The 27,818-nt window shown below is 38.7% G+C and overlaps 1 protein-coding gene across 6 annotated transcripts in view; it reads left to right on the top strand.

Moving 5' to 3' along the window:
- Positions 1 to 27,818, top strand: part of CCDC191 (coiled-coil domain containing 191) — an 87,548-nt gene that overhangs the window by 8,350 nt on the left and 51,380 nt on the right. For all 6 annotated transcript variants that reach the window (XM_045851017.1, XM_045851022.1, XM_045851021.1 and 3 more), the window contains exons 3-7: positions 3,563 to 3,704; positions 8,889 to 9,026; positions 15,664 to 15,842; positions 18,153 to 18,376; positions 20,901 to 21,054. In XM_045851017.1, the coding sequence (XP_045706973.1) occupies positions 3,563 to 3,704; positions 8,889 to 9,026; positions 15,664 to 15,842; positions 18,153 to 18,376; positions 20,901 to 21,054 (837 nt within the window). The remainder of the gene's footprint in view (positions 1 to 3,562; positions 3,705 to 8,888; positions 9,027 to 15,663; positions 15,843 to 18,152; positions 18,377 to 20,900; positions 21,055 to 27,818) is intronic.

Raw genomic sequence — 27,818 nt, 5'->3', positions numbered from 1 at the left:
ACCTGCCACCATCATTTCCTTTCCTGTGTGTTCTATTTTTTACATATTTTTCAAATCCCCGTTGACATTTTAACTATTTCTCTGCTTCTGATTTAAACTTCATATATGAAAACCTTGATACTTACAATGGAAAGTCCATGCCAACATTGGCCATACCAAGCCTATTTTCAAAATAGGTGTAGTGACAATGTAAACTATGGGAAAATGCTACTTTTTAAAATAAATTTTTCATTTATTCATTTCTTTTTTTTCTTTTAAATATATTTTATTGATTATGCTATTACAGTTGTCCCATTTTCCCCCTTCACTCCCCTTCACTCTGTACACCCTCTCCCACCCACATCCCCCCCTTTAGTTCATGTCCGTGTGTCATACTTATAAGTTCTTTAGCTTCTACATTTCCCATACTATTCTTACCCTCCCCCTATCTATTTTCAACCTACAATCTATGCTACTTATTCTCTCTATCTTTTCCCCCTCTCTCCTCCTCCCACTCCCCTGTTGCTAACCCTCCATGTGATCTCCATTTTTGTGGTTCTGTTCCTGTTCTAGTTGTTTGCTTAGTTTCTTTTGGTTTTGCTTTTGGTGTGGTTGTTAATAATTGTGATTTTGCTGTCCTTTTACTATACATATTTTTTCTTTATCTTCTTTTTCTTAGATAAGTCCCTTTAACATTTCATATAATAAGGGCTTGGTGATGATGAACTCCTTTAACTTGACCCTATCTGAGAAGCACTTTATCTGCCCTTCCATTCTAAATGAAAGCTTTGCTGGATAGAGTAATCTGGGATATAGGTCCTTGTCTTTCATAACTTGAAATACTTCTTTCCAGCCCCTTCTTGCCTGGAAGGTTTCTTTTGAGAAATCATCTGACAGTCTGATGGGAACTCCTTTGTAGGTGACTGTCCCCTTATCTCTTCCTGCTTCTAGGATTCTCTCCTTCATTTTTACCTTGGCTAATGTAATGATGATGTGCCTTGGTGTATTTCTTCTTGGGTCCAACTTCTTTGGGGCTCTCTGAGCTTCCTGGATTTCCTGGAAGTCTATTTTCTTTGCCAGAATGGGGAAGTTCTCCTTTATTATTTGTTCAACTACGTGTTCAATCTGTTGCTTTTCCTCTTCCCCTTCTGGTACCCCCATAATTTGGATGTTGGAACGTTTAAAGATGTCCTGGAGGTTCCTAAGCTTCTCATTTTTTTTTTTGAATTCTTATTTCTCCATTCTTTCCTGTTTGGTTGTTTTTTTCTTCCTTCTGGTCCACTCTATTATTTTGAGTCCCAGTTTTCTTCCCATCACTATTGGTTCTCCATGCATTTTCCTTCATCTCTTTTATGGTAACCTGCATTTTTTCATCTAATTTGCGTCCAAAATCAACCAATTCTGTGAGCTTCCTGATCTCCAGTGTTTTGAACTGTGCGTCTGATAGATTGGCTATCTCTTAGTCGCTTAAAATGATGAATCCTGGGGCATTGATCTGTTCTCCTGTTTGAGACATGTCTCTCTCTTTTTTTGGGGGGGGGGTCTGGTGGCTCCTGTTATGGTGAGGGGCGGAGCCTTAGGTATTCACCAGGGCTGGGCACCCCAGTCGCTAGATTGTGACATTGTATATGGGGGTGGGGGCGGGGGTGGGAGGGAACAATGGCGGTAGCTCCATTCTCCTGCGACCTCAGTTCCTTCTCTGGGATCCTGGGTTGCACACTCTGCCCTAGTCCACAATCGCTGCCTCACTGGGTCCGCCAGCTGCCGCTTGCACACTCAGGGTCCATCCGCTGCGATCTTGCGCGCCCCAGATGCCTTACGCGCTCCTGGATGCCTTATGCGCCCAGTTTTCCCTGTTCTCCTCTCGCTGCGACCCGCACTGGGCTGCTCCTCTCCGCCCCTCCTACTGGTCTGGATGAACGAGTCTACTTCAACTTCTTGGCAGTCCGACTTCCATTCAGATAAATTCTCTATCAGTTCTGGGTGTTATTCTGCCTCTAAATTGTTGTTGTTCTAATCTTGGTTGTACGTGGAGGTACGGTGCGTCCACCTATGCCTCCATCTTGCTGGAAGTCCTCATGTATTCATTCTTTAACAGATATTTGTGGGCACCTGTTATGTTCCAAATACTTTTTAGGTGTTAGGGGTTTCATGCATGTAAAAGACAAAAATTTCTGTTTACATTCTACTTAGGCAGAGCAACAAATGACAAATATATTATAAGGTCTTAAGTGCTATAAAGTCTAAGCAGAAGGGGAATAGGGAGAGCCATGAGGGGGTGGTTGCAAATCCATACAGGATCATCCGTGAAGGCCTTACTACAAAGCGGACACTCAAGATTGGGGTGGGGGGCGAGGGGACAAGTCATACAGATATCTGGGGGACAGCTGTCCACAGAGGGAAGTTCAGTGCAGAGGTCCTGAGGTGGGAACATATTGGGCATATCTGAGGAGGAAGGAACACAGGGGTTAGTGTGGCTGAAGGCGAGGGAGCAATGGGAAGAATAGAGAGAAGGAGGTTGGAGAACTCACAAAGGACCTGGTGGTGCAGGACCTTGAAGCTTGATATAAGGACTTAGGTTTTTATTCTGAGTTGAGTGAAATAGGGAGCCATGGAAGGGTTTGAGAGCACTTCTAACATGTTATGCCTTTCATTTAAAGTGGTCTCTGGCTGCTGTGCTGGAGGCTGTTACAGAAACCCAGTCAAGAAATTGTGGTGCCTTGAACTAGAGTAATAGCTGTCGAGGTGATGAGAAGGGGTCAGATCCTGGATATGTTTTCAAAATAGAGTCAACAGTTTTCCTGTATGTGGGTTAAGAAAGAAAGAGTGAGAGAAAAACCATATTCAAGAAGGTTTTTGAGGAACTGAAAGAACGGAGTTGTCACTACCCGAGTTAGAAGACCTAGGACACAGAAGACATGGAGGAAAGCAGGTTTATGGAGACGGGAAGGGGGAAAGCAGGGCTTTAATTGGGAAATAAGTTCTTTTATACTGTGTGGGTAAGCCAAAATGCTGAGAAAGTTTGTGCACCTCTGCCATCCGCTCCTCCAAGCCCCTGAATTTGGCCTTGTTTCTACTAGATCCTTACTGTTGACTTAAAATATTCTGAAGACTAAAGTTCAGAGACTTTTTATCCCAATTTTATTTAGCCTATAGTTTGCCCATATGGTGGAATACTTCTTTCAGGTTAGTAATTCAAGGAAGTATAGCTACTCTACCTCTGCCTCACATTCATATGCAAATTTCAGTAGCATGGAAACTAATAGTATATTTTTTATTTAAAATAAAATATTCAAGTGTCAAATCCCATAACTAATGCTTAGCAAAAGTTACCTAAAGCTTAAATAACATTTTGTTCTAATACAAACGTTGTGAACACCTGGTAAAATACTATAATTAATTTCATGTTTAATGAATGGAATTATTTAGGGTGGATGTTTAAGCCTCACAGTCCCTGCAGAAATGGAAAAATGAAAGTATTTTAGTAGCTGGTAAAAAATCAGATTCTTGAGGGTTGGAGAGAAATTTTCTAACTCTGTACAAAGTTGTCATCTTAATGGATTTTTTTTCTGTTATATTAAAGAAAGTGGAGAAAGCTTCAGAATTTGGAGTTTTGAAAGCATTTTCTGCTGGAAGTTCTGATTTATTCAGAAGGCTTTGGGGCCAAAATATAGATTTGGAAACATCTGAGCAAATAGAGGATCATGATGAAGTCTATGCAGAAGGTGAGAGACTACATTTTCCTGCTTTGAAGTTAACAGTTCTTTGGAGTACAACCTATTACAGCATAACCTATAATGAATTCCAAAGTATGAAAGAAAGCTTTTCTTTCTCTTCTTCTTAAGTTTTGTTTACTTTACTTCCCTGAAGCTAATTTACTCTGGAATTAACTCAGTATTACAGGTTACGCTGTGTTTAAGGTCCATTTTGTCTTCTGAAATAGAACCACAGCCAGAGGCAATTTGACATAAGTAACAGCTAACTGATGAGTGTTGGAAGGTATTCATGGTGGCTCAGAGGGCAGCCTGTGAATTTGACCACTGGTTTATAATTCACCTTTGTTCCTTATGAAGAGAGCCTACAACTGACCTAACCTTCCTACCTCCCCAAAGCACTTATTCCTCTGCAGTTTAGTGTTTTAGTTACTGATGCCCTGACTAACTCCGCTGTTTAGGGAAGAAGAAATTAGGAGGAACTAGCAGAAAAAGCCTGGGAAGAAGAGGCCATAGAGACAGGAGGAAAGTCAGTACCATGTGCTGGAAGCCAACTTCCATCTGGATTATTTATGTCTCCAATTATTCAGTTTACTTCTTTTATTCAACACATGTATATTTAAATCTATTCAGTGTCAGGAACTATTTTAGGCACTAGAGGAACAGGTTGTGAACAAGGCAGGCAAAGCCTTGGTTTTTATGCAGTAAACATTTTAGTGTGAGAATAAGAAAAAATTTTAAAAATTATCAGATAGTGACAAATAATTCAAGTCTGGACCAGAATAACAAGAAAGAGCTGTCTGAGCAGTGATGGAGGAAGAACATCCCAAGCTGAGGAAAAGGTGGCATCAAGAGCTAGAGTACAGCGCTGGCTGGTGTGGCTCAGTGGACTGAGCGCCACCCTGTGACCTAAGGGGTTGCTGGTTTGATTCCCAGTCAGGGCACCTGCCTGAGTTGCAGGCTAGGTCTCCAGTAGAGGGTGCGTGAGAGGCAACCACACATTGATGCTTCTCTTTTTCTCCCTCCGGTACCCTCTCTCTAAAAATAAATAAATAAATAAAATCTAAAAAAAAAAAAAGAGCTAAAGTATAGACAAGCTGAAAGAACTGAAGGATGACCAGTGTGGTCACCAGTGTGGCTGGAGCTTCCCAAGAGAGATGGGCTTGCAGGAGTGCACAGGAGACATGTCACACAGGAGACATGTCACACGGCGCCTTATGAACCCACAAAAAGAATTTAGATTTTCTTCAGAGTATGATGAGGCATCATTGAAAGGTTTTAAGCAGGATAATTTAAGCATTGAAAAGTTTTAATAGGATAACTTTTTTAAATATATTAAAAATTTATTATAGAGGAGAAAAAGTGGGAAAAAGGAGAATAGTGGGAGGCTGTGGCAGTAGCTGGGGTGGCAGTAATAGTTCCTGGTCCTGGGTGGTTGGTAGTGCTGGAGACGGAGGGACAAGCTGGATTCAGAAATTGGCAAGGGATGTCTTACCCATCCTACTTTCCATTCCGCCAACAAGATTACACAATATACTTCTGAGGAGTCCTGCAGTTAAAAATGTTTTTACTTATCCCATTTCTCAGCTTTCCTATACCACGAAACTTTTTATCCAGAAATACCTGTTATTATCTGGAGAAATTAGTGACCGCGTTAGGAAGTACTGGTATATGGATGGAATGTGGTTTTTGAAGGTTTTTATCCTCTTTGCCTCTCATCAACTAGCTGTTAATATCCTACACGAGCTAGTGTTCTGAGAACGTCCTTTGAGAAATTCTGCTTTAAGTAAGCCTTCTGTACCCTTCCTCTGGTCCAGCGTGAGGAGTTCCTACAGTTGAGCACTCCAGGGAAAGTTACCATTTTTACTCTTTTGGAACGCTTAATAGCATAGTAGTCCCCCCTTGCCCATGGTTTCACTTTCCACAAAAAAATATTAAATGGAAAATTCCATAAATAAATAAAATGCATAAATTTTAACTTGCATGTCATTTTGAGTAGAGGATGAAATCTCTCACTGTCTGCTTTGTTTTAATGTGAATCATCCCTTCGTCCAGCTTATCCGCACTGAAAATCACTGCCCTCCCCTTAGTCACCTAGTAGCTGTCCTGGTTACCAGGTAGAATGCAATAGTATCACAATGCTTGTGTTCCAGTAACATTTATTTCAGTTAATAATGGCCCCAAAGTACAAGAGTAGTGATGCTGGCAATTCAGATATGCCAAAGAAGCTGTAAGTGCTTCCTTTAAGTAAAAAGGTGAATGTAGAACAATAAGATATTTTGAAAGAAAAACTACATTCACATAAATTTTATCACGGTGTATTGTTATAACTGTTCTGTTTCACCATTAGTTACTGTTAATCTCTTATTGTGCCTAATTATAAACTAAACTTTATTATAGGTATGTATGTATAGGATAAAACAGTACACATAGGATTTGGTACTGTCCACTGTATCAGGCATTTGCTGGGGGTCTTAGAACATTTCTCCCATGGGTAAGGGGGTGCGGGACTATTATAAACCTCTATTTACCAATGAAGTGTGTTTAGTAGATATGATTATTCTATATATAAGTTATCATACACCTAAATATCTGAATTATACACAGGGTTACTCAATAAATGTCTGTTCCCTTTCTCTGCTTTCCTCTGAAAGCCAAAAATGTTTGCTGCTAGTATACGTTTTACATCTACTTTCTACTACCTTAATTCATTTTTTCCCACTTTATGTATCATAGCTATCTATATTAAGTGTCTTTTCGCATCATTTAATATATTAGAAACATTCCATTCTCTCAGAGCTATGTGTTAATGATACTAATGATGAAGATAATGCTGACATATGAGGGGGGAACTCCCCAAATGGAATAATTTTCTGGAGGGCACGCCCCTGGTAGTACAGACTTCCCCTGCTAGGTGAGTATTCTAGAAACCAATCTGTATGAGTGTACCAACTGGTGTTATCGTGAGAGGCTGGGTTCAGCCTCAGTGTGAAGACCGTTTCAACCCATTGCCCCTTTCATGGTGGGTAATTGACCAGTGCACCTGCCCACACTGTGCTCAGTGTTTCTGACCAGAAGCGGCATGACTCCAATGCCCTGTACTCCCTGTTCACCTAAACTCACCCCAAGTGACTTTTCTTTTCCCTTGGTTTGTTTCCCTGGATGAAAAAGTCCTCAAAGGGAAACATTTTGCCCATGTGGAAAAAGTGAAAGAAAACAATGGCAGAAGCACTAAAAGCCACCAAAATTGAAGAGTTCAAAAACTGTTCTGAGCAGTGGCAGTGCATCTCAGTAGGTGTATTGCATCAAATGGAGAGAACTTTGAAGGTGACTGAATTTTAAACATGTAAGAATAAATACACAATTTTTTATAAATAAATTTTGGGGGGAATATTTTTCTTTTTTGAAACCCCCGTACCATACCCATAAGAACTTTGGAAATGAAGAAGGTAATACTAAAGTAGATGTTTCTCACCTATATATTTAAGATTTTTCTTGATATCACTAGGAAAGAAATCCAAATGCAGTTGGCTTTTGGGATATCACATTCAGTTTTTTGTCTCCTGTCTCAATGACCACTCCCTCCTAGTTTGCTTTCCTGGTTCTGCCTTATCTCTGCGGCCCATAAATACTGCAGTTCCTCAGGGTTCGTCCTTGAACTAGTTTCTATCCACCTTCCTCTGGCAACTCCATCCACTTTTACAGCTTTAGGTACCATCTGTATACTAATAGCACCCACATTAATTTCTTCAGCTTGGATTTCTTCACCTCTCCCCTGAAATACCTATTTGACATCCCTGTTTAGATATCTCATAAGCATCTCAAACCTAACAAGTCTAAAACTGAGCTCCTGACCTTCCTCCCAACCTGCTGTTCCCTTGGCCTTCCCTGGCTCAGTAAGTGGTATCTCCATTCTTGCAGATGCTTAGGCCAAAAACCTGTACATTTTTTTCTCTCACATTCCACATCCAGTCCATCAGCAAATCATGTCAACTTTACCTCAAAACATTATTTTTTAGAATATTACCATTTTTAATAGCTCTTCTCCAGGTCCCGGCCATCATCACCCCTCTCCTAGATCATTGCATTTGTCCTCCAGTTGGTATGCCCTGCCTCCATGTGTATCCCCTATAGTTTATTTCAACATACTAGGCAGAGTGGCCTGGTTGCTCACAACCCTCCTGGGGCTTCCCATTGCATTCAGAGTAAAAGCCAAAGTACCTAGAATGGTGTCAGGACTCTAAAGAAAGGGTTTTCAGCCTCGACACTGTTGACATTTTGGGCCAGATAATTTTTGTTGGTGCTGCCACGTGCATTGTAGGATGTTTAGCAGCGTCCCTGGTCTCCACCTGCTAAATGCCAATATCATCTCCTCCAGTTGTGACAACAAAAAATGGCTTCAGGCATTGCCAGATGTCCCTTGGAGCCCATTTTTGCCCTAATCTAGAACCACTGCTCTAATCCTGATTCCCATATTACCACTACCACCTCATCTTCTCCCCTTTCTCCCAATGCCCTTCACTCACTCCTCTCCCACTACAATGCCACCTTACTATTTCTCCAACACACTAAACACTCGCCTGCCTTAGGCATGGAATAATGTCCCTTACATATCCATATGACTCACACCCTCACTTCCTCCCCTTCTTTGCTAAAATATCTTCTTTGTGAGGCCTCCTTTTACTACCCAATTTAAAACTACCAACACCTATCTTCCATTTCTTATATACTATTTCTTTTTCTCCTGCTTTGATTTTCTTTTTTTTTTTTTAAGATTTTATTTATTTATTTTTAGAGAGAGTAAGAGAGGGAGAGAAACATCAGTGTATGGTTGCCTCTCGTTTGCCCCCTGCTGGGAACCAGCCCACAACCCAGGCATGTGTCCTGACTGGGAATCGAACTGGTAACCCTTTGGTTCACAGGCCAGTGCTCAAGCTACTGAGCCACACCAGCCAGGACCCTGCTCTTCTGCTCTACTTGTTCATGGTCTCTCTTCCCCAATTAGAATGTAAGCTTTCTGGTGTAGGTGTAATTTTTCCTGTTTTGTTCACTGCTGTATTTCTAGCATCAAGAACAATGCATCTGGACAAATGATCAGTGCTCAATTAATATTTACTGAATGAATGAAAACAGTGAATGATGAACGGTCCCTGAAGTAACTGAAATACTAAAAGAATGTTTTTGTTTCATTGGTAGCTCAGGAGCTGGTCCGTGAGTGGCTAGACACCAAACTTAAGCATGAACTAGCAAGTGATGGGGAAGCTGAAGACACTGTGTCAAGTATCCCTCCTGTTTTAGAAGCCAGTGGTCATTTAAAACATGACAAGTTTGATGGTAAGAACTGATCTCATTGTTCTAAGCTTTAACATCCAATGAATGTGTCTAAGATGTCTTTTTTTTTTAAGATTTTATTTATTTCTAGAGAGAGGGGAAGGGAGGGAGAAAGAAAGGGAGAGAAACATCAGTGTGACAGAGAAACATCTATTGGATGAGTGTCATGTGCACCCCAACCAGGGACTGAACCCACAACCTAGGCAAGTGCCCTGTCATGGAATCAAATTGGCAACCTTTCACTGTCCAGGACAACACCCAACCAACTAGCCACACTGGTCAGGGCAAGGATGTGTTTATTTTCAATTGTTTTGAATAATAAATATGTTATTTAGCTTTTCAGTGTTTTGCTTATGTTTATAATTGGCTTTAATTTTTCTTGATTCAATTTAAATTATCTATATCCTCAGTAAATTCATGATGTTCTTTAAAATACTCTATGATTTATAATTCTTATGATTATAATGGTAAGTAATGCTGTTTAAGAGTGCTTCATCCTATGTTGTCAGATGACTATTTACTTTGGACACTGCATTTAAACACCCATAGATCATTTTATATTTATAAAGTCCTTTATATATCTTTATAAAAAAGTTATTCCTTGTACACAGAGCTAGTGTCAGACAGGTTAAATAACTAACTTGTGATGATTCCTCAAATGTAGCCAGAGTCTTGAGACTTTTTCCCCTGAGCATAATGGTAGGCAGGGTGACAGTGGTGGCAGCTCCTCATGCATTGCTCAGACTCCCTTGGTGAACACACCTGGCAGCGTTCCCTTTGTTAGGAATCTTCAATATCACCGGCTCAGGAATCACAAAGTCATGAGCTCTTAAAGTTAGAGAAATCCTTCAAGATCACCTAGCCTGATCTATTCTCTTCACCCCCTACACAGAGATCCTTCTACAGTACACCTAACGTGGGGTGATACAATCTCTGCCTGAACACCTCCCAAGACAGAGGGCCTGCTCTTTGGAGGGGCCCCTTCTGCTGTTGTGAGGCTCTACTCTTCATTGCATTTTCTCTTAGTTGGGAGAGTTAGAATTTTATCCTCAGGAACTTTTTTTAAACTCTTTTAAATATATTTTATTGATTACGCTATTACAGTTATCTATTTTTTTCTCCCCTTTATTCTCTTTGTCCTGTACCCCTCCTGCCACCAGAATCCTCCCCCCTTAGTTCATGTCCATGGGTCATACGTATAAGTTCTTTGGCTTCTCCATTTCCCATGCTATTTTTAACCTCCCCATCTGTTTTGTACCTACCATTTATGCTTCTTATTCCCTGTACCTTTCCCCCTATTCCTTCTCCCTTCCCTCCCCACTGATAACCCTCCATGTGATCTCTATTTCTGTGACTCTGTTCCTGTTCTAGTTGTTTGCTTAGTTCGTTTTTGTTTTTTTAGGTTTAGTTGTTGATAGTTTAAGTTTGTTGTCATTTTACTATTCATATTTTGGTTTTGATTTTTAAATGCTAATTTTATTTTACTGTTGGTATTTTTGATCATCTTTTTCTTAGATAAGTCCCTTTAACATTTCATATAATAAGGGCTTGGTGGTGATGAACTCCTTGAACTTGACCTTATCTGAGAAGCACTTTATCTGTCCTTCCATTCTAAATGATAGCTTTGCTGGATAGAGTAATCTGGGATGTAGGTCCTTGCCTTTACTGACTTGGAATACTTCTTCCCAGCCCCTTCTTGCTTGCAAGGTCCCTTTTGAGAAATCAGCTGACAGTCTTATGGGAACTCCTTTGTAGGTTACTGTCTCATTATCTCTTGCTGCTTCTAGGATTCTCTCCCTCATTTTTACTTTGGCTAATGTAATTATGATATGCCTTGGCGTGTTCCTTCTTGGGTCCAACATTTTTGGGACTCACTGAGCTTCTTGGACTTCGTGGAAGTCTATTTCCTTTGCCAGATTGGGGAAGTTCTCCTTTATTATTTGTTCAAATAAATTTTCCACTTGTTGCTCTACCTCTTCTTCTGGCACCCCTATAATTCGTATGTTGGAACATTTAAAGTTGTCCCAGAGGATCCTAAGCCTCTCCTCAGTTTTTTGAATTCTTGTTTTTTCATTCTGTTCTAGTTGAACATTTATTTTTTCCTTCTGTTCCAAAGCATTGATTTGAGTCCCAGTTTCTTTCCCTTCACTGTTGGTTCCTTATATACTTTTGTTTATTTCACTTTTCATAGCCTTCACTTTTCCCCTCCATTTTGCAACTGAGCTCAACCAGTTCTGTGAGTATCATGATTATCAGAGTTTTGAATTGTGCATCTGATAGGTTGGCTATCTCTTTGTCGCTTAGCTGTATTTTTTCTAGAATCTTGATCTGTTCTTTCATTTGGGCCATTTTTGTCTCAGCATGCCTGTTACGTAGTAAGGGGCGGAGACTTAGGTGTTCATCAGGACAGGGCAACCCTCGTTGCTGCTTGGTGGCGCTGTATGTGTGGGAGGGGCCTGAGAGGGAACAATGCCACTTGCTCAGCTCTTGGCCAACTTTCAGTCACTTCCCCCACCTCCCACAAGCAAATTGGGCCCTTCTGGTGCTGATTCCTGGGTGGGTGGGTTTGTGTGCATTAGGACCCTGTGGGTCTCTCCAATGAATTCTCCTTTGAGGCTGGGGGTTTCTCCTGTAGCCTCAACCCCCAAAGATTTTTTCAGTCAGAGGTTTTGAGGCGTTATTTCCCTGCGCTGGAACTCTGGGTTGCTTGTCTGTCTTGCTTCCCAGTTGTTTCTCCCAGTTTATCTGCACACAAATGTGGACTGCCCCATCTGCCAGCTGCCCTGTCACCCACCGTTTCTCCAGCTGCGGCCTTGCCTTGAGTCCTCTCTGCCCCGGGTTCCCATTCCTGGCCCTCCTACAGGTCTGGATGAATGTTTCTTCTTTAACTCCTTGTGTTACAGAACAGACCCTGGGGGGAGTGAATGATATACTGTTACCAAAAGGACTCCCCCTTTTTCTCCAGGGGTTCCCCCCCCCGTACTAGGTTTGCTTTGCCTGCTACCAGAAGAAAGACATCTCTCAATGCCAGAGATTGGTGAAAAGGAAAGGAATTATTTATTCAAAGGTTATACAGACTTAGAGTAATGACTTAATGTCTTCGTTAAAATACTAAAGTTCTTTAGAATACCCACAAATACACAAAGTCCTTCCTTCTCCCTCTGCCCAGTCTAGGGTACTGTATCTCAGAAAAAAAAGTAGAAGTCCATGATTCAGGCTCCTGGCACCATCAGCTGTGTCATCACCACAATCTCCAGTTAATCCAAAGCCATGTGGCACCTTCTCATGGCCCATCAGCAAGAGTCCTTTCACTCCTTTTCTTCCAGGCAAAGTCTCTCCTACTTCCTAAGCTACATGGCAACAGGTAGCAACCCGAACCCACTTGGTGATTCCTGTCAGGGCTTCTGCATCTGGGTTTAAATCCCAGTGCCAATCTTCCTCTGCAGCCCCATTTCCAACTCCTCCCACACCTTCCAGCATTCCTGTATCCTTCCAGCTTTGGTGGGCTGCCATAGTAAGTCCGGGAGGCATGGCCCCATGGCTTGGAGCCAGTCATCTCCAAGCTCTCACGCAGGCGCTGTAACCAGGGGGAGTTGCTTCCCAGTTATATCCTGGGTTGAAGTCACTCCCATCCCCCTGGCTCAAAGCATGGCCACAGCTATTTAACATATCTATGAAACCAGTTAGAGGCTTTAGATATGTTAAATGGTGATGCCAAAAGCTGCAAAGCTGTTACTATACAAAACAGCTCTCTATGGCCCTGCTCCATGTGTCCCATCCCCCAGCTCAGACTGGTGGGGGTAAGGACATCATATATATATTTTTCTCTAATATTTCCTGAACACTCTGAGTTCTGGACCCCATTAGAAATCCCTATTTGCCCCCCCCTTGACCACACCCTGTTACACTTGGTTGTAACCAAGTGTATGGACTTACATACACTTGACTTTCTGGCAGTTCTGGTCATTTTTTGTTTTTAAATTTGTTGTTGTCCTTTTGATTGTGTGAGGAGGCACAGTGTGTCTACCTACGCTTCCATCTTGGCCAGAAGTTGTCCTCAGTAACTTTTACCCTATAATGCCACAGAAAATAATAATGTATTCCCTATCTCAAGAACAGTCTTTATGTTTTTGTGGAAGCTGTAATAATATCTGATCCCTCATATACCCCACTGCTCCTAGATTGAATTAACCCCAGTTCTCTCAACAGTTCTTTATTATCTAATCGTGTCTAGATCTTATCCCAGTTGCCACCTTCTGAATGTTTTCTAGTTTATTAATGTCATTATTAAAGTGAGGCATTTTAGTACTTCATATTTATTCTGAAGCATATATGAAATGTAGTGAAACTATTATTTTCTTTCCTATGGTGCTAATACAGCTAGTTATGTCTCTTTACTTAGGCTGGCTATTACTGCCTAGTGTCATACCAGATCTCACTCATCTTATGCTTATAGAGTTTTGTTTTGGGGGAGTTAGTTTAATTTAATTTCAATTTTTTTAGTAAAACATTAAACAAAATTATTGTGTAGCCATAAAACGATGCTTACCAAAAATATTAATTAACATGTGATTATCTCAGTAGACATAGGAAAAGTACTTTGACCTAATTAAAAACTCTTAACAAACTAGTAATAGAAGGTAAATTCTTTAACTTAACAAAGGGCATTTACATAAGACATATCAAAAAGAAATACCAAGATGATAAATGTATTTCCTTCCTTATCAGGAATTATATTAAATATAAATGAATTAAAGATTCCAATCAAAGACAGATTGGCAGATTGAATTTAAAAACATGACCTACCTATATGCTATCTATAGGAGACACAATTTAGTTTCAAAGATATAAAAAGGTTGAAAGTAAAAGGGTGGAAAAAGATAACTATGTAAACAGTGACCAGAAAAAGAGCAAGAGCAGCTTGCTAATACGAGAAAAAAAATAGACCAAGATTTTTTTTAAAAAAAGTGTTACTGGAGACAAAAAAGGGCATTTTATATTGAACAAAGGGTCAGTTCATCAAGAAAACATAAGCATAAACGTATGTATATGTAACAAAAGAGTCCCAAAATATGTGAAGCAGAAACTGACAAAATTGGAGGGAGAAATAGGTAGTTCAACAATATCAGCTAGAAACTTCAATACCCCATTTTATTTTACTTTATTTTTAAGATTTTATTTATTTATTTTTAGAGAGAGGAGAAGGGAGGGAGGAAGAAAAGGAGAGAGAAACATCAATTGGTTGCCTCTTGCATGACCCCAGCCAAGGACCTGGCCCACGACCCAGGCTTGTGCCCTGACCAGGAATCAAACTAGCAACCGTTTGGTTTACAGGATGGTGCCCAACCCACTGAGCCACACCAGTCAGGGCAATATCCTATTTTTAATAGTGTATGTAACTACATAGTGTACTAAACAGAACATCAACAAGGAAGATGTTCAGTATTGTGAATTGTTAGGGTAACACAAGTTAAAACTACCATTTACATACCTATTAAAATGGTTTAAATTAAAAGACCTTACTAAGTATCGGTAAGGATGTAGAAGAACTGGTACATTCCTATACTGCTAGTGAGAATATAAAATCATATAGCCACTTTGGAAAACAGTTTGGCAGTTTCTTAAAAAGTTTCTTTTCCCAAGGGAAGAGAAAGGACATGTTTATATAAGAACTTGTACATAAATGTTCATAACAACTTTATTTGTAATAGCCCAAATCTGGAAATAACCAAAATGTTATTTCCACAGATGAAGGATTGAATAAGCTGTGGTATACATTTGCAATGGAATACTACTCAGCAGTAAAAAGAGATAAACCATTGATACAACATGGGTGAATCTCAAAATAATTACGCTGCGTAAAAGAAGCCTGACCTCCCCCACCCCCAAGAGTACATAGCATAGATTTAAATGATACAAAATTCTAGAAAATGTGACTAATCTGTAGTGATGGAAAGCAGGTCTGTGTTTGCTTGGGTTAGGGCAGAGAGCTTGGGGAAGAATGGGAAGAAGAGTTACAAATAAGCATGAGGACGTTTCTGAGGCTGACAGATGTGTTCATTATCTTGATTGTATTAACGGTTTATTGGTATATGTGTATGTCAAAACTTATTGTAAACTTTTAAATATTTAGCTTATTTGTTAATTACAACTGCAATTGTCATTTAAAAAAAAAATAGAGCCCTGGCCAGTGTAGCTCAGTTGGTTGGAGCATTGTCCCATAGACCAGAAGGTCTTGGGTTTGATCTCCGGTAGGGGCGTACATGGAACGGAAACCAATCGATGCTTCTCTTTCTCCACCCCCACTTCTAAAAACAATAAGAATATGTCCTCAGGTGAGGATTAAAAACAAAAAAGGTAACCGAGTCCTCAAGGATGTTTAGATTAAATAAATTTGTGAGGAAGTCTTTAGTGACATGGGTGAGGGCAGTTCTTCATGAGTAGAGGTATTTTCCCTCTCAGTGCAGTTAATTGGTGAGGACTATACTCATCCAATTGGCATTATCAGTTACTATGTATTGAACACTAACACTATTGTATTTTTATTGTACCAGCATTGTTTATATAAATATGGAAATTATCTTAACATTTTTAAATTTAATTTTTTTTCTTTTTTTTGTCATTTTTCTATTTCCCCCAGATTTCTGTGGCTATTTGGAGGAAGAAGAGGAAAGTACCACCGTTCAAAAATTTATAGACCATCTGCTCCATAAAGATGTGGTGGATTCTGGGATGTTGGAAGATCTTGGAATGAATGGAAAGCAAGACAAGAAGTGGCATAAGGATCCTCGTCTTACCATGGAGATAAGACATAAGCAGGTGGGAGGGAAAAACAAAATTAAAATGGATAACAGGAAGCAATCTTTGTATAACACATTTAATAAGCTTAAATAAAGACTGAGGATTTATTATGAAAAAGGGTGCCATCTGTGGTTCAGTTAGAAAGAATAAAATAAAAGAACTTCAGAAGAAAAGTAGTGCTCATAAACCGAGGATAGGAAACTATTTAAGAAACCTCCAAAAAGGGAATAATTGAATTTGACCAATAGAGCTGTGGGCTAAAGTTTATTAGTTGGATGTGGTACTTCCTGTTATAAGTATGTAGATTGGGTTTTGCTTGAATTTGGTTTTTGAATTGAGACATCAGTATATTAATTCATGAATATTCTGGTGAATGTTATAATGATAATGCTTTTCTAGACAACTGAAAAAAATTCACTCATTTTGTGATTATAATTTGAAAGGGAGGACAAATCTGAATTAAATCTAGTTCAGCTGTGTTGAATTAGAAAGTCATATGGAAACTTTCTTTTCTCTGAAGGGAACAGTAGGTTATAGGAAAAAGATGCATCTCCACACTTTGCAGAGAAGCTTCAGGGAATCAGAAGGACCATATCTTTGCCACATGTCCATAGCTGAGACTAAACCAGAATTCATGTGTACACATGTGTGCTGTCTTTCATAACACTGAACTTCTGATTGCTTTAAACGATAAGGTGTGCCTAATCAGTACTGGGCATGTTAGAAAAACTGCATAGAAGTACACCCTGGTTCAGATTTGTAACAAGAAGGAAGAAAGACATTTCAATAAGAGATAGCCATTACCTAGAAGTCATATCTGGAGGGTTAGATATGAGTAAAGTCAAGTGAAGCAGGAGGGAAAGGACCACTCCTTAATTTATAATAGTCACGCCTCTAGCAGGGGTGTCCAACCTTTTGGTGTCTCTGCACCACACTAGGAAAAGAAGAGCTGTCTTGGGCCACACATTAAATACACTACAACACATGACCACAAAAAAATATCTTTGTGTTCTGAGTAAATTTAGAATTTTTTGTTGGGCTGCACTCACAGCCATCCTGGGCTGCATGCAGTGCACAGGCTGCAGGTTGGACACCCCTGCAAATTAGTTGATTCTTTAAAATTACTGTGCTTATTCAGAGATATCTGTGAAGTTCATGGTTTTGATTTTCAAATTTGACCCAGAATCACTAATATATTTAAATAGTGATAGAAATGAATAAAGGATTGTGGTGTTCCTTAAGGCAATACAGATGCTCCTTGACTTATGATGAGGTTACACCTCAATATATCCACTGTAAGTTGAAAATATAGTGAGTCAAAACTGCATTTACCATTTTTTGCCATGTATAATGCACTTCTGTGTATAGTGCACACCCACATTTTTGGCCCAAACTTTCAGGAGAAAAATCTTTTGTTTTAATTTTTAATTCAATTTTTTACTTATTTATATTTAGAAACAAAATTGACTGACATATTCCAGGGTATTCTTTTGCGTATAACATTGTTATTGCTCTCTAGTGTTACACTTTTACTGCATAAGCATAAATAAAAGAAGTAAAAACATCTGTATAGAAATGGAATTAGTACTACCCATGTATAATGTGTATCCTTATTTTTCCCTCAAAAATTTGGTCAAAATATTGCACATATACACAGCAAAATACGGTAACGCACCTTCTGCCCAGCCTACCTTAAATGTGCTCAGGACATTTACATTAGCTTCCAGGTGGGCCAAATAATCTCACTGCTGCTGCCCAGTATTACGAGAGTGTGTTATACCACATACCACTAGCCCAGAAAAAGATCAAAATTCAGAATTTGAAGTATGGTTTCTACTGAAGACATGTTGCTTTTGTACCATTGTAAAGTCAAAAACTTGTAAGTCAAACCATCATAAGTTGGAGACCATCTGTAAATCACCGTTCTATCCTTCACAGTGTAGCCTCCCCAAAATATTATTTTTGAAAAGATTATAATTAGTATGCAGACATGGCATAAATAAATAGTAGTAATGTATATTTTGAAAAATCTTATGGGTGGGAAATCATTACTAAATAAGAATACAGACCTTGGCAGCTGACCCATTAGATTTTCAACTTTTCTGTGGTGCAGATAATTCCCAACTGTTAGAGAGTCATCTTACCTAACTTCACTTAGAATTTTGTATTGGCCCTTACTCAGTAAACAAATGAATTCCCTCCATTCTTCTGATAAACAGTGGGGTTCTGGAGCAGAATGGGTATATTCTGAACTTCAAAATGTGCTCTATGATTTTGCAAATCTCTTCTACTTGAAAAGCTGCATTTTACCCTTGTATTCTCCTTAAGGTAAAAGAAAATCGCTTAAGACGGGAGAAAGAATTAGAGCGCCAGAGAATTGAAAAGACCCTGAAAAAATCGGCCTTCTTAGAGGCTCAGTATCTGGTACAGGAAGAGAAGAAAAGGAAGGCTCTGGAGGCCAAGAAAGAGGAGGAGGAGATTCAAAGGGAGATGGTAAAGCTGCGGAGAGAGATAATTGAGAGGAGACGCACTGTGGAAGAGGCTTGGAAAATGTAAGTCAGCTGCAATGAGCAGTGTAGAGTTCGTTTTTGTTTAAGCAGTCATTTTGGAAGTACTCTAAAGTTTTTTTTAAGTGAACAAACATTAAAATTACAAAACACAACAAAGAAATCACCCACTATTCTACCATCTTAACAAATTAACTCTTTTCACTCTTCCATATGTCTTCCTGGTCTTTGTCCCTTTACATACTTAATTTACATACTATAAAGCACATTTAATTTGTTTATCTGATTGTTGTAATTATCACATTAACTGGAGTCCTGAGGTCTGTACATTACTCCATTGAGTTCTATACCATAATTTATATAATAATCTCCTCTCCTTATAATGGTAAGCATTGCAGCTACTTCAGACTTTTTCACTAATAGTGCACTGAGCATCCTTAAGCAAAGAACTTTTTTATTCTTTTGAATTATATTCTTAGGATTGTAATGACTGAGTTAAATGGTATAGGCCTTTTTATGACTCTTGTAATATTGCCAAGTTGCTTTCCAAATGGATTGGACTTACTACATTACTATTGCTGGCCGTGGGCCGGTTTACCAGTTTTCTTAGCATTGAGAAGTATCATCATTTTCAATATATTTTGCACTTGTAATAGGTATTATATTGGTTAGTTTGCATCTCTTAGGTTACCTGAACATTTTGAAGGTTTAACATGTTTCCTTATGCACAGTCACTAATTGTGCCTCATTCTATTGTGAATGGTGTCAGTGTAGTGTCTTCTGACAATCATAGGGAGAGTCTGCATTGCCAGGCTGCCACTGATAAAGAAAAGGATATCTGACATAAGAGGAAAATCAAAACAGTTCTCACAGGATGTAGTACTATTATGTATCCTCATGAAGAAAATGAGCTTCACAAAGGAAATAACATGTATTTATTCAGAGACACAGCATTGATGCTTGAACTGCAAAGGCCTTGGAACAGTGTGCCTGAAGTGACTGAATACTCAGAGAGGCCACAAAGACCTATTAAATAACCGCTTCCACCCCCATTAGCCCACACAGCTTTTCCCTCTGTGTTCTTGATTGCTCTTATTCTACCCAGTTTAAAACAGCTCTGCAGTGGGCTTGCCCTTCACTTTCAAGTGCTAGGCTCAGGCCTCCTCTGGATGCCATTCCTCTTAGAAAGCAATCACCAGTGTTTTAGTGAGTTCTTGCTAAGGTCAACCATGCTTTTCCCGTTGCTCTTAAGCCCTGAGAAATCTAGGCTGACCTGAAATAAACTGTGAAGCAAGTAACATTTGTTGGTAGTAGGGAGCTCTGCTCCAGTGGGCACTCAGCAAATGATCACTCACCAGTCATTTCTTTTAAAAGTTAGAATTTTATCCATGGTTACAGTGAGACAGATACTGTGCTATTCTTCTGGCGGATGAACTGATTTAAACGTTCTAGAAAGCAATTTGGCAATAAACACAAGAGCCATAAAAATGTTAGTATCACTTGACCTGGGAATTTCCAATTCTAGGGAAACTGCCCTAAGAAAATGATCAGAAATCCAGACAAAGATTTGTGCAAAAAGATAATTAAAGTAATATTATTTATGATAACAGGCATTAATAAATAGTGGAGAAGTGAATAAACAGTGACTCTACAGTGAAACAGCACTGGCATGTTATCAGTGTTTTAGTCTGTGTGGAAATATGGATAGCTTTTATCTCCCTCCAGTTTTTTACCATGAGCAGATAATACTTTTCTACTTTTCAGAGCACATTATAACAATTTCATTTCATTTAATCCATATTTTATTTTAAAAAAGGAATAAATTAAGGCTCAAAAAAATCACCCTACCATGTAGTTTATTGTTTTTGTTTTGAAGATTTTATTTATTTATTTATTTTTAGAGAGGGAAGGGAGGGAGAAAGAGAGAGAAACATCAATGTGTGGTTGCCTCTTGAACATCCCCTACTGGGGACCTGGCCTGCAACCCAGGTATGTGCTCTGACTGGGAATCGAGCTAGCAACCCTTTGGTTCTCAGGCCAGCACTCAGTGCAAAGAGTCACACCAGTCAGGGCCCTATCATGTAGTTTTAAAGCCAGATCATTATGTAAGTGAAATGAGTCAGGCACTGAAAGACAAATACCATATGATCTCACCTGTAAGTGGAACCTAATCAACAAAACAAACAAGCAAGCAAAAGGTAACCAGAGACATTGAAATAAAGAACAAACTGACAGTAACCAGATGGTGGTGGGAGGGGGATATCAAGGAACATGTTTAAAGGACACATGGACAAAGCCAAAGAGAGTAGGATCAAGGATGGTAGGTGGGGATGGGTGGGGCGGGGGTGGGGAGTGTTGGGGGAAAATGGAGACAGCTATACTTACACAACATTAAAAAAATAATAAAATAAAATAAAATGAAAAAATTTTAAATAAATAAATAAATAAATAAGCCAGATCTAAATCTGTGTCTTCTGATGGAAAATTTAGTCTTCATTCCACAATGGTCTGTAATTATTCATTATTAAGTCTATTGTTTATGTATGTATTTTTAAATTATTATAAATAGAGAAAAGAAAAAGCAAGAAGAAAGTTCTCCAAAACATCCAGAAAAAGGCATGTTTCAACATGTTCATATTCTTCAGGAGGAAGAAAAATTGGCAAAAGAAAGAAAGAAGAAACTGAAAGAGTTATTAATTCAAACTTACAAGGAAAATCACCAGGTGGGACTTGTAATGTTTTTTTATTCATCATTCTGTCACATCATCTATAACCATTCTTGTAGAATGGCAAAGGGCTCCATCAGCAAGGGGCAAAGTAACACTAAGCCCAACTGAGTAATTTTTTCAGAAAGCTAGTTGTATTTGATGGTGGCATTTTGGATTAATGGTCAAGAGATCGTAATTATTCAGATATAAAATAGCAAGAATTTGGTCAGAGTTTTGGCTTTAGGAATAAAGAGGAAAGTGTGGTGGGGAGGTAATGTTAAGAACTGGGATTAACATTTTGAGAAAGATTGGCAAATAATCTTAGATGCTGCGTTCTTCATGAAGTTAGTTCATCCTGCTGCAGTAACCGTTTGGATTTCTGACAGTAAGTAGGAAGGGAAATCAGTACTCAGGGGGCCTTCTTGAGAAGGCATAAGGAAAAAGTGCTGTGATGTATTACCCAGCCAGTGAGAGATGAACAAGACTTGTGTTCCCAATAAGATTAACTTTTAAATTTTATTGAAGCCTGCTGTACAAGAAGAAATAATGTATGTTTTAGATAGAAGTGCTAGGTATGAATTTAAGACACATTAAGAGTTTTACAAATTGAGTGCCCTACTAAAATAGATTACTCAACTTTAAAAGGACCAGCCAGTGTATTTTAAAATGAGAGATTATGAATTAATTATTTCCATCTTGCCACAGATTCTATTTGATTTGAAGCTATACTTTATTGTTTTTAAGTTTTTATTTTGAAATAATTTTAGATATACAGAGTGTTGCTAAAACAGTACACGGAGTTCCTGAATACCCTTCACCCAGTTTTCCCCAATGTTAATGTCTTACATAAACATAGTATAATTATCGAAACTAGGAAATTAACATTGGTATAATATTATTAAATATCATTAACTAAACTGTAGCTTCTATTAGAATGTTACCAGTTTTTCCACTGAGGTCCTTTTTCTGTTCCAGGACTCAGTCCACAATTTCATGTTGCCTTTAGTTGTTATGTCTTCTTAGTCTCCTCCCGGTACCTGTCTTTCCTTGTCTTTTATGATCTTGGCATTTTTGAGGAGTACTAGTCAGGTATTTTGTAGAATATCTTTTAGTTTTGGTTTTCTGATGTTTTCTTCTGTTTAGATTGAGGTTATACACTTTGGTAAGAATACTACAAAAAGTGAGGCTCTGCCCATCTCAGCATATCATATCCAGGGCACATAGCACTAATAGATCTTACTACTGTTGATGTTAACCTTGTCTGATGAGTTTCCCCACTGGAAAGTTACTATTTCTCCTTTGTAACTCATAAATGCCTTAGAGGAAATATTGTGAAACTATGCAACTATCCTGCTTATCCTTAAACTTTAACCTGTTAATTTAATATCCATTGGTGGAGCTTACCTGTAACAGTTACATAGTGAGGTGTTTGTCTAATGATATTTTTATACTTATTTATTCTCCATTTATTAATTGAAATTCTTTTAAAAGGAAAAACTGTCCTTTTCCCCCCATTTGTTTGTTTATTCATTTATTCAATTATTTATTTGTAGCAGTATAGGCTTGTGGATATTTATTGTGTTCTGTGAGCTATAATCTAATATTATGGTTGTTTTTACTTTGCTACTCAAATTGTTCTAACTTTAGCCATTAGGAAATACTTTAGGTTGACTCTTTTGCCCTTTCTGAATGCTTTTTTGGGTGCTCCCTTTCTTTCTTTCACCACAAGATGTTTCAGGCTCATGTCGTATTTTCCCTGCCCTAACCCTGGAATCAACTACTTTTACATGGAACCCTGGTTCCTTTTATTGGAGAATAATATTTAGAAACCAAGACCTTGGAACTAGGTGTGTTCACTGCTCCTCGAATGTCACTGTTTATGGACCCTCTCAGCAGACAGGACTGGGAAATAATATATATATACGTATACTAACCCATGCACACACATGTTATATTATTTCTGTGTCTGTCAGTGTGTATATTGAAATCCATGAGTTCACACTATCACATCCAGTTCCAGTGCAACAACACAGCGGTCATGCCATCCCTCCTCCTTATTTGTACATTATTTCTGTATCTGTATATATTTTAATCATGAGTTTATAATGATAACTTCTGCCCTACCTCAGTACCACAGGTTTCCACATAGCTTTCCCTTCTTGCTTGTCTGCAACTTCTTTCTTGGACAGTGAGAAACCTGAGGCTTATTACCTAAAATATATATATATATATATTTTTTTAGATATTTATTTTTAGGGAGGGAAGGGAGGAGGGGAGAGAGAGAGAGAGAGAGAGAGAGAAACAGAGAGAGAGAAACATCAATGTGCGGTTGCTGGGGGCTGTGGCCTGCAACCCAGGAATGTACCCTGGCTGGGAATTGAACTTGGGACACTTTGGTTCCCAGCCCGCGCTCAATCCACTGAGCTACGCCAGCCAGGGCTAAAATATATTTTCTTATTTGTTTATTTAGTATATTATAGTTTCAGAATTCCTAATCCATATAGCTATGGAAACAAATTTACTAACTAGAGTATAATATTTGTACAGTTATTTTTGGTTTTAGCCATATTAGCCAAAATATTGTTTTTCAAAGTTACTTAGGTTAGTTCTTTTCTTCTTTCCCCTTCAGTGGGATTATTGTCAGTGCCTCTAACTTAGATTTCCCCAGTGCGCATGGGTGTAGCTGAGACGCAGGAAAAATCTACCTGCCGTACTTCTCAGGGTTTTACATTGACTTGGCTGGAGACAGCATGGTCCTTTGGTAAATGCCACCAGAGTAGCAGGCCCTCTGGGATCCTCTTGGTCCCAGTCCACATTCTTAGCCTGGTTCTAAAGGAGCCCGAGGCTGCCCTTGGGAAATGAAACTTGGCTACTCAGCAGCTTAAATATGACCACAGGATAAAAGGGGGGAAATGTGTAGCTGGCTTCGCAGTGAGCGACTAAACAACAGGAAGCTCTTGTCAGCACCCTCAGAATATACACTGGCACAAGCCCAGCAGCTGGCTCTATGGAGTGTCTGCAGGAAGACTGAGTGTTTCTAGGAGTTGCTCGACTTCAGGCTCCTTTAGTTTCTGTACTTTTTTGTGCTTTGACTCTGGATCGTGTTTGCTCCTCCAAACAATCTCTTAACGTCATATTAGGAGCACATTATTTCATAGAAGACTTTCTGAGAGAAGCAGAGCAGGCTCTCATTAAAGCACAAGTTCAGATGCAGAGCTATACATACATCTTTCCCACACATTTCATTTCTAGGTCTCTTTGTTTTATCAAAAAAGCTATTTTTTATAGAAACTTCCTTCTTCTAGCCTCTTATTTTTTATTTGATTTTGCAGTGAAATCTCTTGGGGAAGTTCAGTGATACGCATGTCATTGCTAATTAGCAGAAATGAGGGATTAACTATGAAATTCTTATACCATTTGGAGAATAGCCTTTGTAATTTTGCACCCTATTCCAAAATACATTTCATGTTTTCTTAATAAGAAAGTCTATGATCTTTCCTGTTTGTGAAAGTTGGAACAGTGAAAGATGTGTTGCCACTAACCTAAATCTTTAGCCTATAGGGAAACCAAAATTGCTTATTTGGTTGTTTTTTTTTTTCTGTTTGAGAGTAAGATAATAATGACCCAAAGGAGTCATTGTTACTATTATGTTTGTGGCATTGTGTCTTCCAAAAGGCTGCCCCAAACTAAACCAAGGGCTCATGGGTACATATGGAAAACAAGCCTGGATTTTTCTGTGACAAGATGATGAAAACTGTGGTTAAGTACCTCACTTATATACCATGATTCCTTCCCAAAGATCTTAGTTTTACCAGGACTGCCTACACACTACTGAAACAAACCCATTTCTGAACTGAAATATAGCAACCATGCTCTCAGCAATATTGTCTGTTTGGGGAAAGAAATGAAGGAAATGCCACTTTGCAAATAAAATTGCAGGAAAGAGAAATGTCGAGCACATAGGTGGAGAATATTGGGATTCGTGTAACTCCCCTCTTAACTTTATTGCCAAGAACCACGTGTAGTGTACAATTTAGTATTTACATTATTATTACATGTTACCTAATATAGCCAACTCTGGAAATTTTTCAAGTAATATTTTAGGGTTGGTAATGAGGTTGTTCGTTTTGTTATTATATTCTTTCTTACCTTCACCCTACAAGTAACCAGGGTTTTTTATTCTAACAGAAGGGACAATGAGGACCAAGTTACCAAACTATTGCACTGGTGTTTTGCTTTTCAAACATAAAGCCTTTTTTTGATCCCACAGGTTCTACTTATGTATATATAATTCTTTTTTCTTTGGGAAGAAACTAATTAAAATCTGCTTTTGAAAAACTAAGACAAGAACCTTTGGCATAAATAAAGTCTATCCTCTAAAATTGTACAGAGTAGAATATCTTTTCCCCCTAAACACTAGACATTTCAGGTGAATATTATAAGGATCTTGAAAACCACATGGGAGAGAAACAAAATGGTATCCCATCATCGTCTTATTGTTAGACTTCCATAGAGGCGAATCACGCATTTGTCTAATGTATTCTGAGATAAGGTATACTTTTGGCATAGTTTGTGTGTGTGCCGCTGGGGGTGGGGAAAGTAGGCAGGGAGTGGGGTTTCGTAAAGTGGGGAAGAAGGCCTAGAAAAGGAAGAAAGGAAAGGGAAGAGAAGGTGATAGGGAGTGGTATGTCTGCCTTTCCGCTTAAAAAATAAATAAATAAAGTCATGAAAACTGGTCCAGGCTATGTTGCAAAAGGAGCCCCAGATTAATGAATAGTGAGATTATAGCTGTGCTATGGTCATTCTGCCTTAAAAGATCCCAGAGAGTTTTACTGGTTAAGAATTTACTGTATGGTGAGACTAAGCCATTGCTCTCTGAAATTCTACTTCTAGAGTGAAGCAGAACTAGCTTACTACAGCAGTATTATTGATTAAAACTTCTTAACAGCATTAAGAAGAATTTACAAAATGTCCTTATGTTAGCAATACATATTGATGCTTTTATGGGTGAAATGATATAATGCCTGGGATGTCTGATGCCTGGGATTTATTTTTAAATACTTCAGAAAAAAAGTAGGTAAAGGAGAGGTGAAACAAGAGTACCAAATGTTGATAATTTTTGAAGCTGAGTGAGGGGTTTATTCTTCTGTTCTACTTTTGGATGTGTTTGTTAAATTTCTGTAATTAACATTTTTTTAAGTTTAAAGAAGAAAGATAATTTAAATACTGGAGTAAAATGAGCATCACATCTTCCGGTATATAACAAAAGTAGCTTTTTGTCTATAGCCAGTAGACACAGGTAGCATTTCACCCAGCAATGGTTGTCAAAGTTTAGGCCTCTAGGCTTTTCTGTGGAACTCAATAGCATCAAGTCTTAGCACTGTGTGCTGAGAGTTAAATGTATTGTCCCTAATGTGATTAGTTATAAGAACATAGAGTTAGGGGACACAATGATTTCCTCTGTTTTCTTTTGAAAATTATAAAAATCAGGAGTAGTGTGGTTCACAAGGTAGCACTTTTCAGTGCTGCTCCTTCCCAGGGTATTTATTCTGCCAATGCATAGGTCCTCCCATCTCCAGCCCCCACATACTTCGTGTGGTCTGTGGGGTCTTTTGCCCAGCTATAGTAGTTCCCAAAAGGAAAAAAAGGAGTTGGGGGTTGCTTCCTTAGGTAGCAATCCAATGCCTGTTCCTTTTGGCCTGGAAGCAACAAGGAGTCAGTTAGGACCCTGGGGGGAGAGTGCAGCTTGATTGCTAACATTCGCACCGTGGCCAGCTCCCCTAGACTGCTAGTTGCACCAGTTATTTCCATTGACAGAGATAAGTTGTGAACTTGTTGACATTTGTGTCCTCTTTGCAATTCATTGTTTATTTTTCCATGGCAGGGAATTTTCTAGCAATTATCACTGAGCTTTCTGACAAAAGGGAAATAGCTGAGGAATTTTGATGAGTTACCCACTTCATTAATCAGAACAAGCATCTCTAGTGACAGGGTTAGAATTACAATGAAGATTAGATAGCAAATTGCTGTTCCACCTAAAGTCAATCATTCCCAGTGACAGCAGTGTGATTACACTTCAGGAAAGAGCTTTCTTGCCAAAACAATGAGGGCAATTCCAGTGCAGGTAATACTTTTGGCAGGGAGAACTGTCATTTCTTCTCATTAGTGGAATCCTTAATGACCTGATGATGCCTTATAGAAGATTCTGAGAGGAGAAAAGCATTTCACTTAAAATTAAGTTTCTAAATTTTACTTTGTAGTATTTTATTATCAAAATTATTATAGATAGATGTGTACTTAGGAACAGTCCTTCCCACAGTGACTTTCAGTATTTTATTGACCTGAATCAAGCCCTAATTATCACAACAACTGTGGAAAAAGATGTGGAAGTTAGTAAAAGAATACATGACTATACAGGGATGGGTAAAAGTAGTTTTACAGTTGTGAGTATGTGAAACTACAGAGTTTATTGTATTATTATTTATTAGTTATTATATTATTATTATTACTATTAAACAACTTTTGTCCACCCCTATATTTGAAAATCTGTCAGAAATAACTGAACTAGGTAAGAAATGGAGTCTGAACTAGGTCAGTCTGGCTGTCTGACTAAGTTAAAACACTGCGTTCCAGCTTAAGCAGAATGTATTCCTCTTCTAACCCAGTTGTGGTTTTAAATAATAGTTCTGTTTCAAAGAGCTAAGAGATGAAGCACTATTGTAACTACAGAGTGTAGAGCTGAAGAGGAGAAGCAGGCCCGGGGGGAGCAGGGACTCAGC

Source organism: Phyllostomus hastatus, unplaced genomic scaffold (assembly GCF_019186645.2).
Source record: "Phyllostomus hastatus isolate PE091 unplaced genomic scaffold, TTU_PhHast_1.1 phas_contig_86, whole genome shotgun sequence".
Lineage (NCBI taxonomy): Eukaryota > Metazoa > Chordata > Mammalia > Chiroptera > Phyllostomidae > Phyllostomus > Phyllostomus hastatus.
This window is presented reverse-complemented; position numbering and strand designations above follow the sequence as displayed.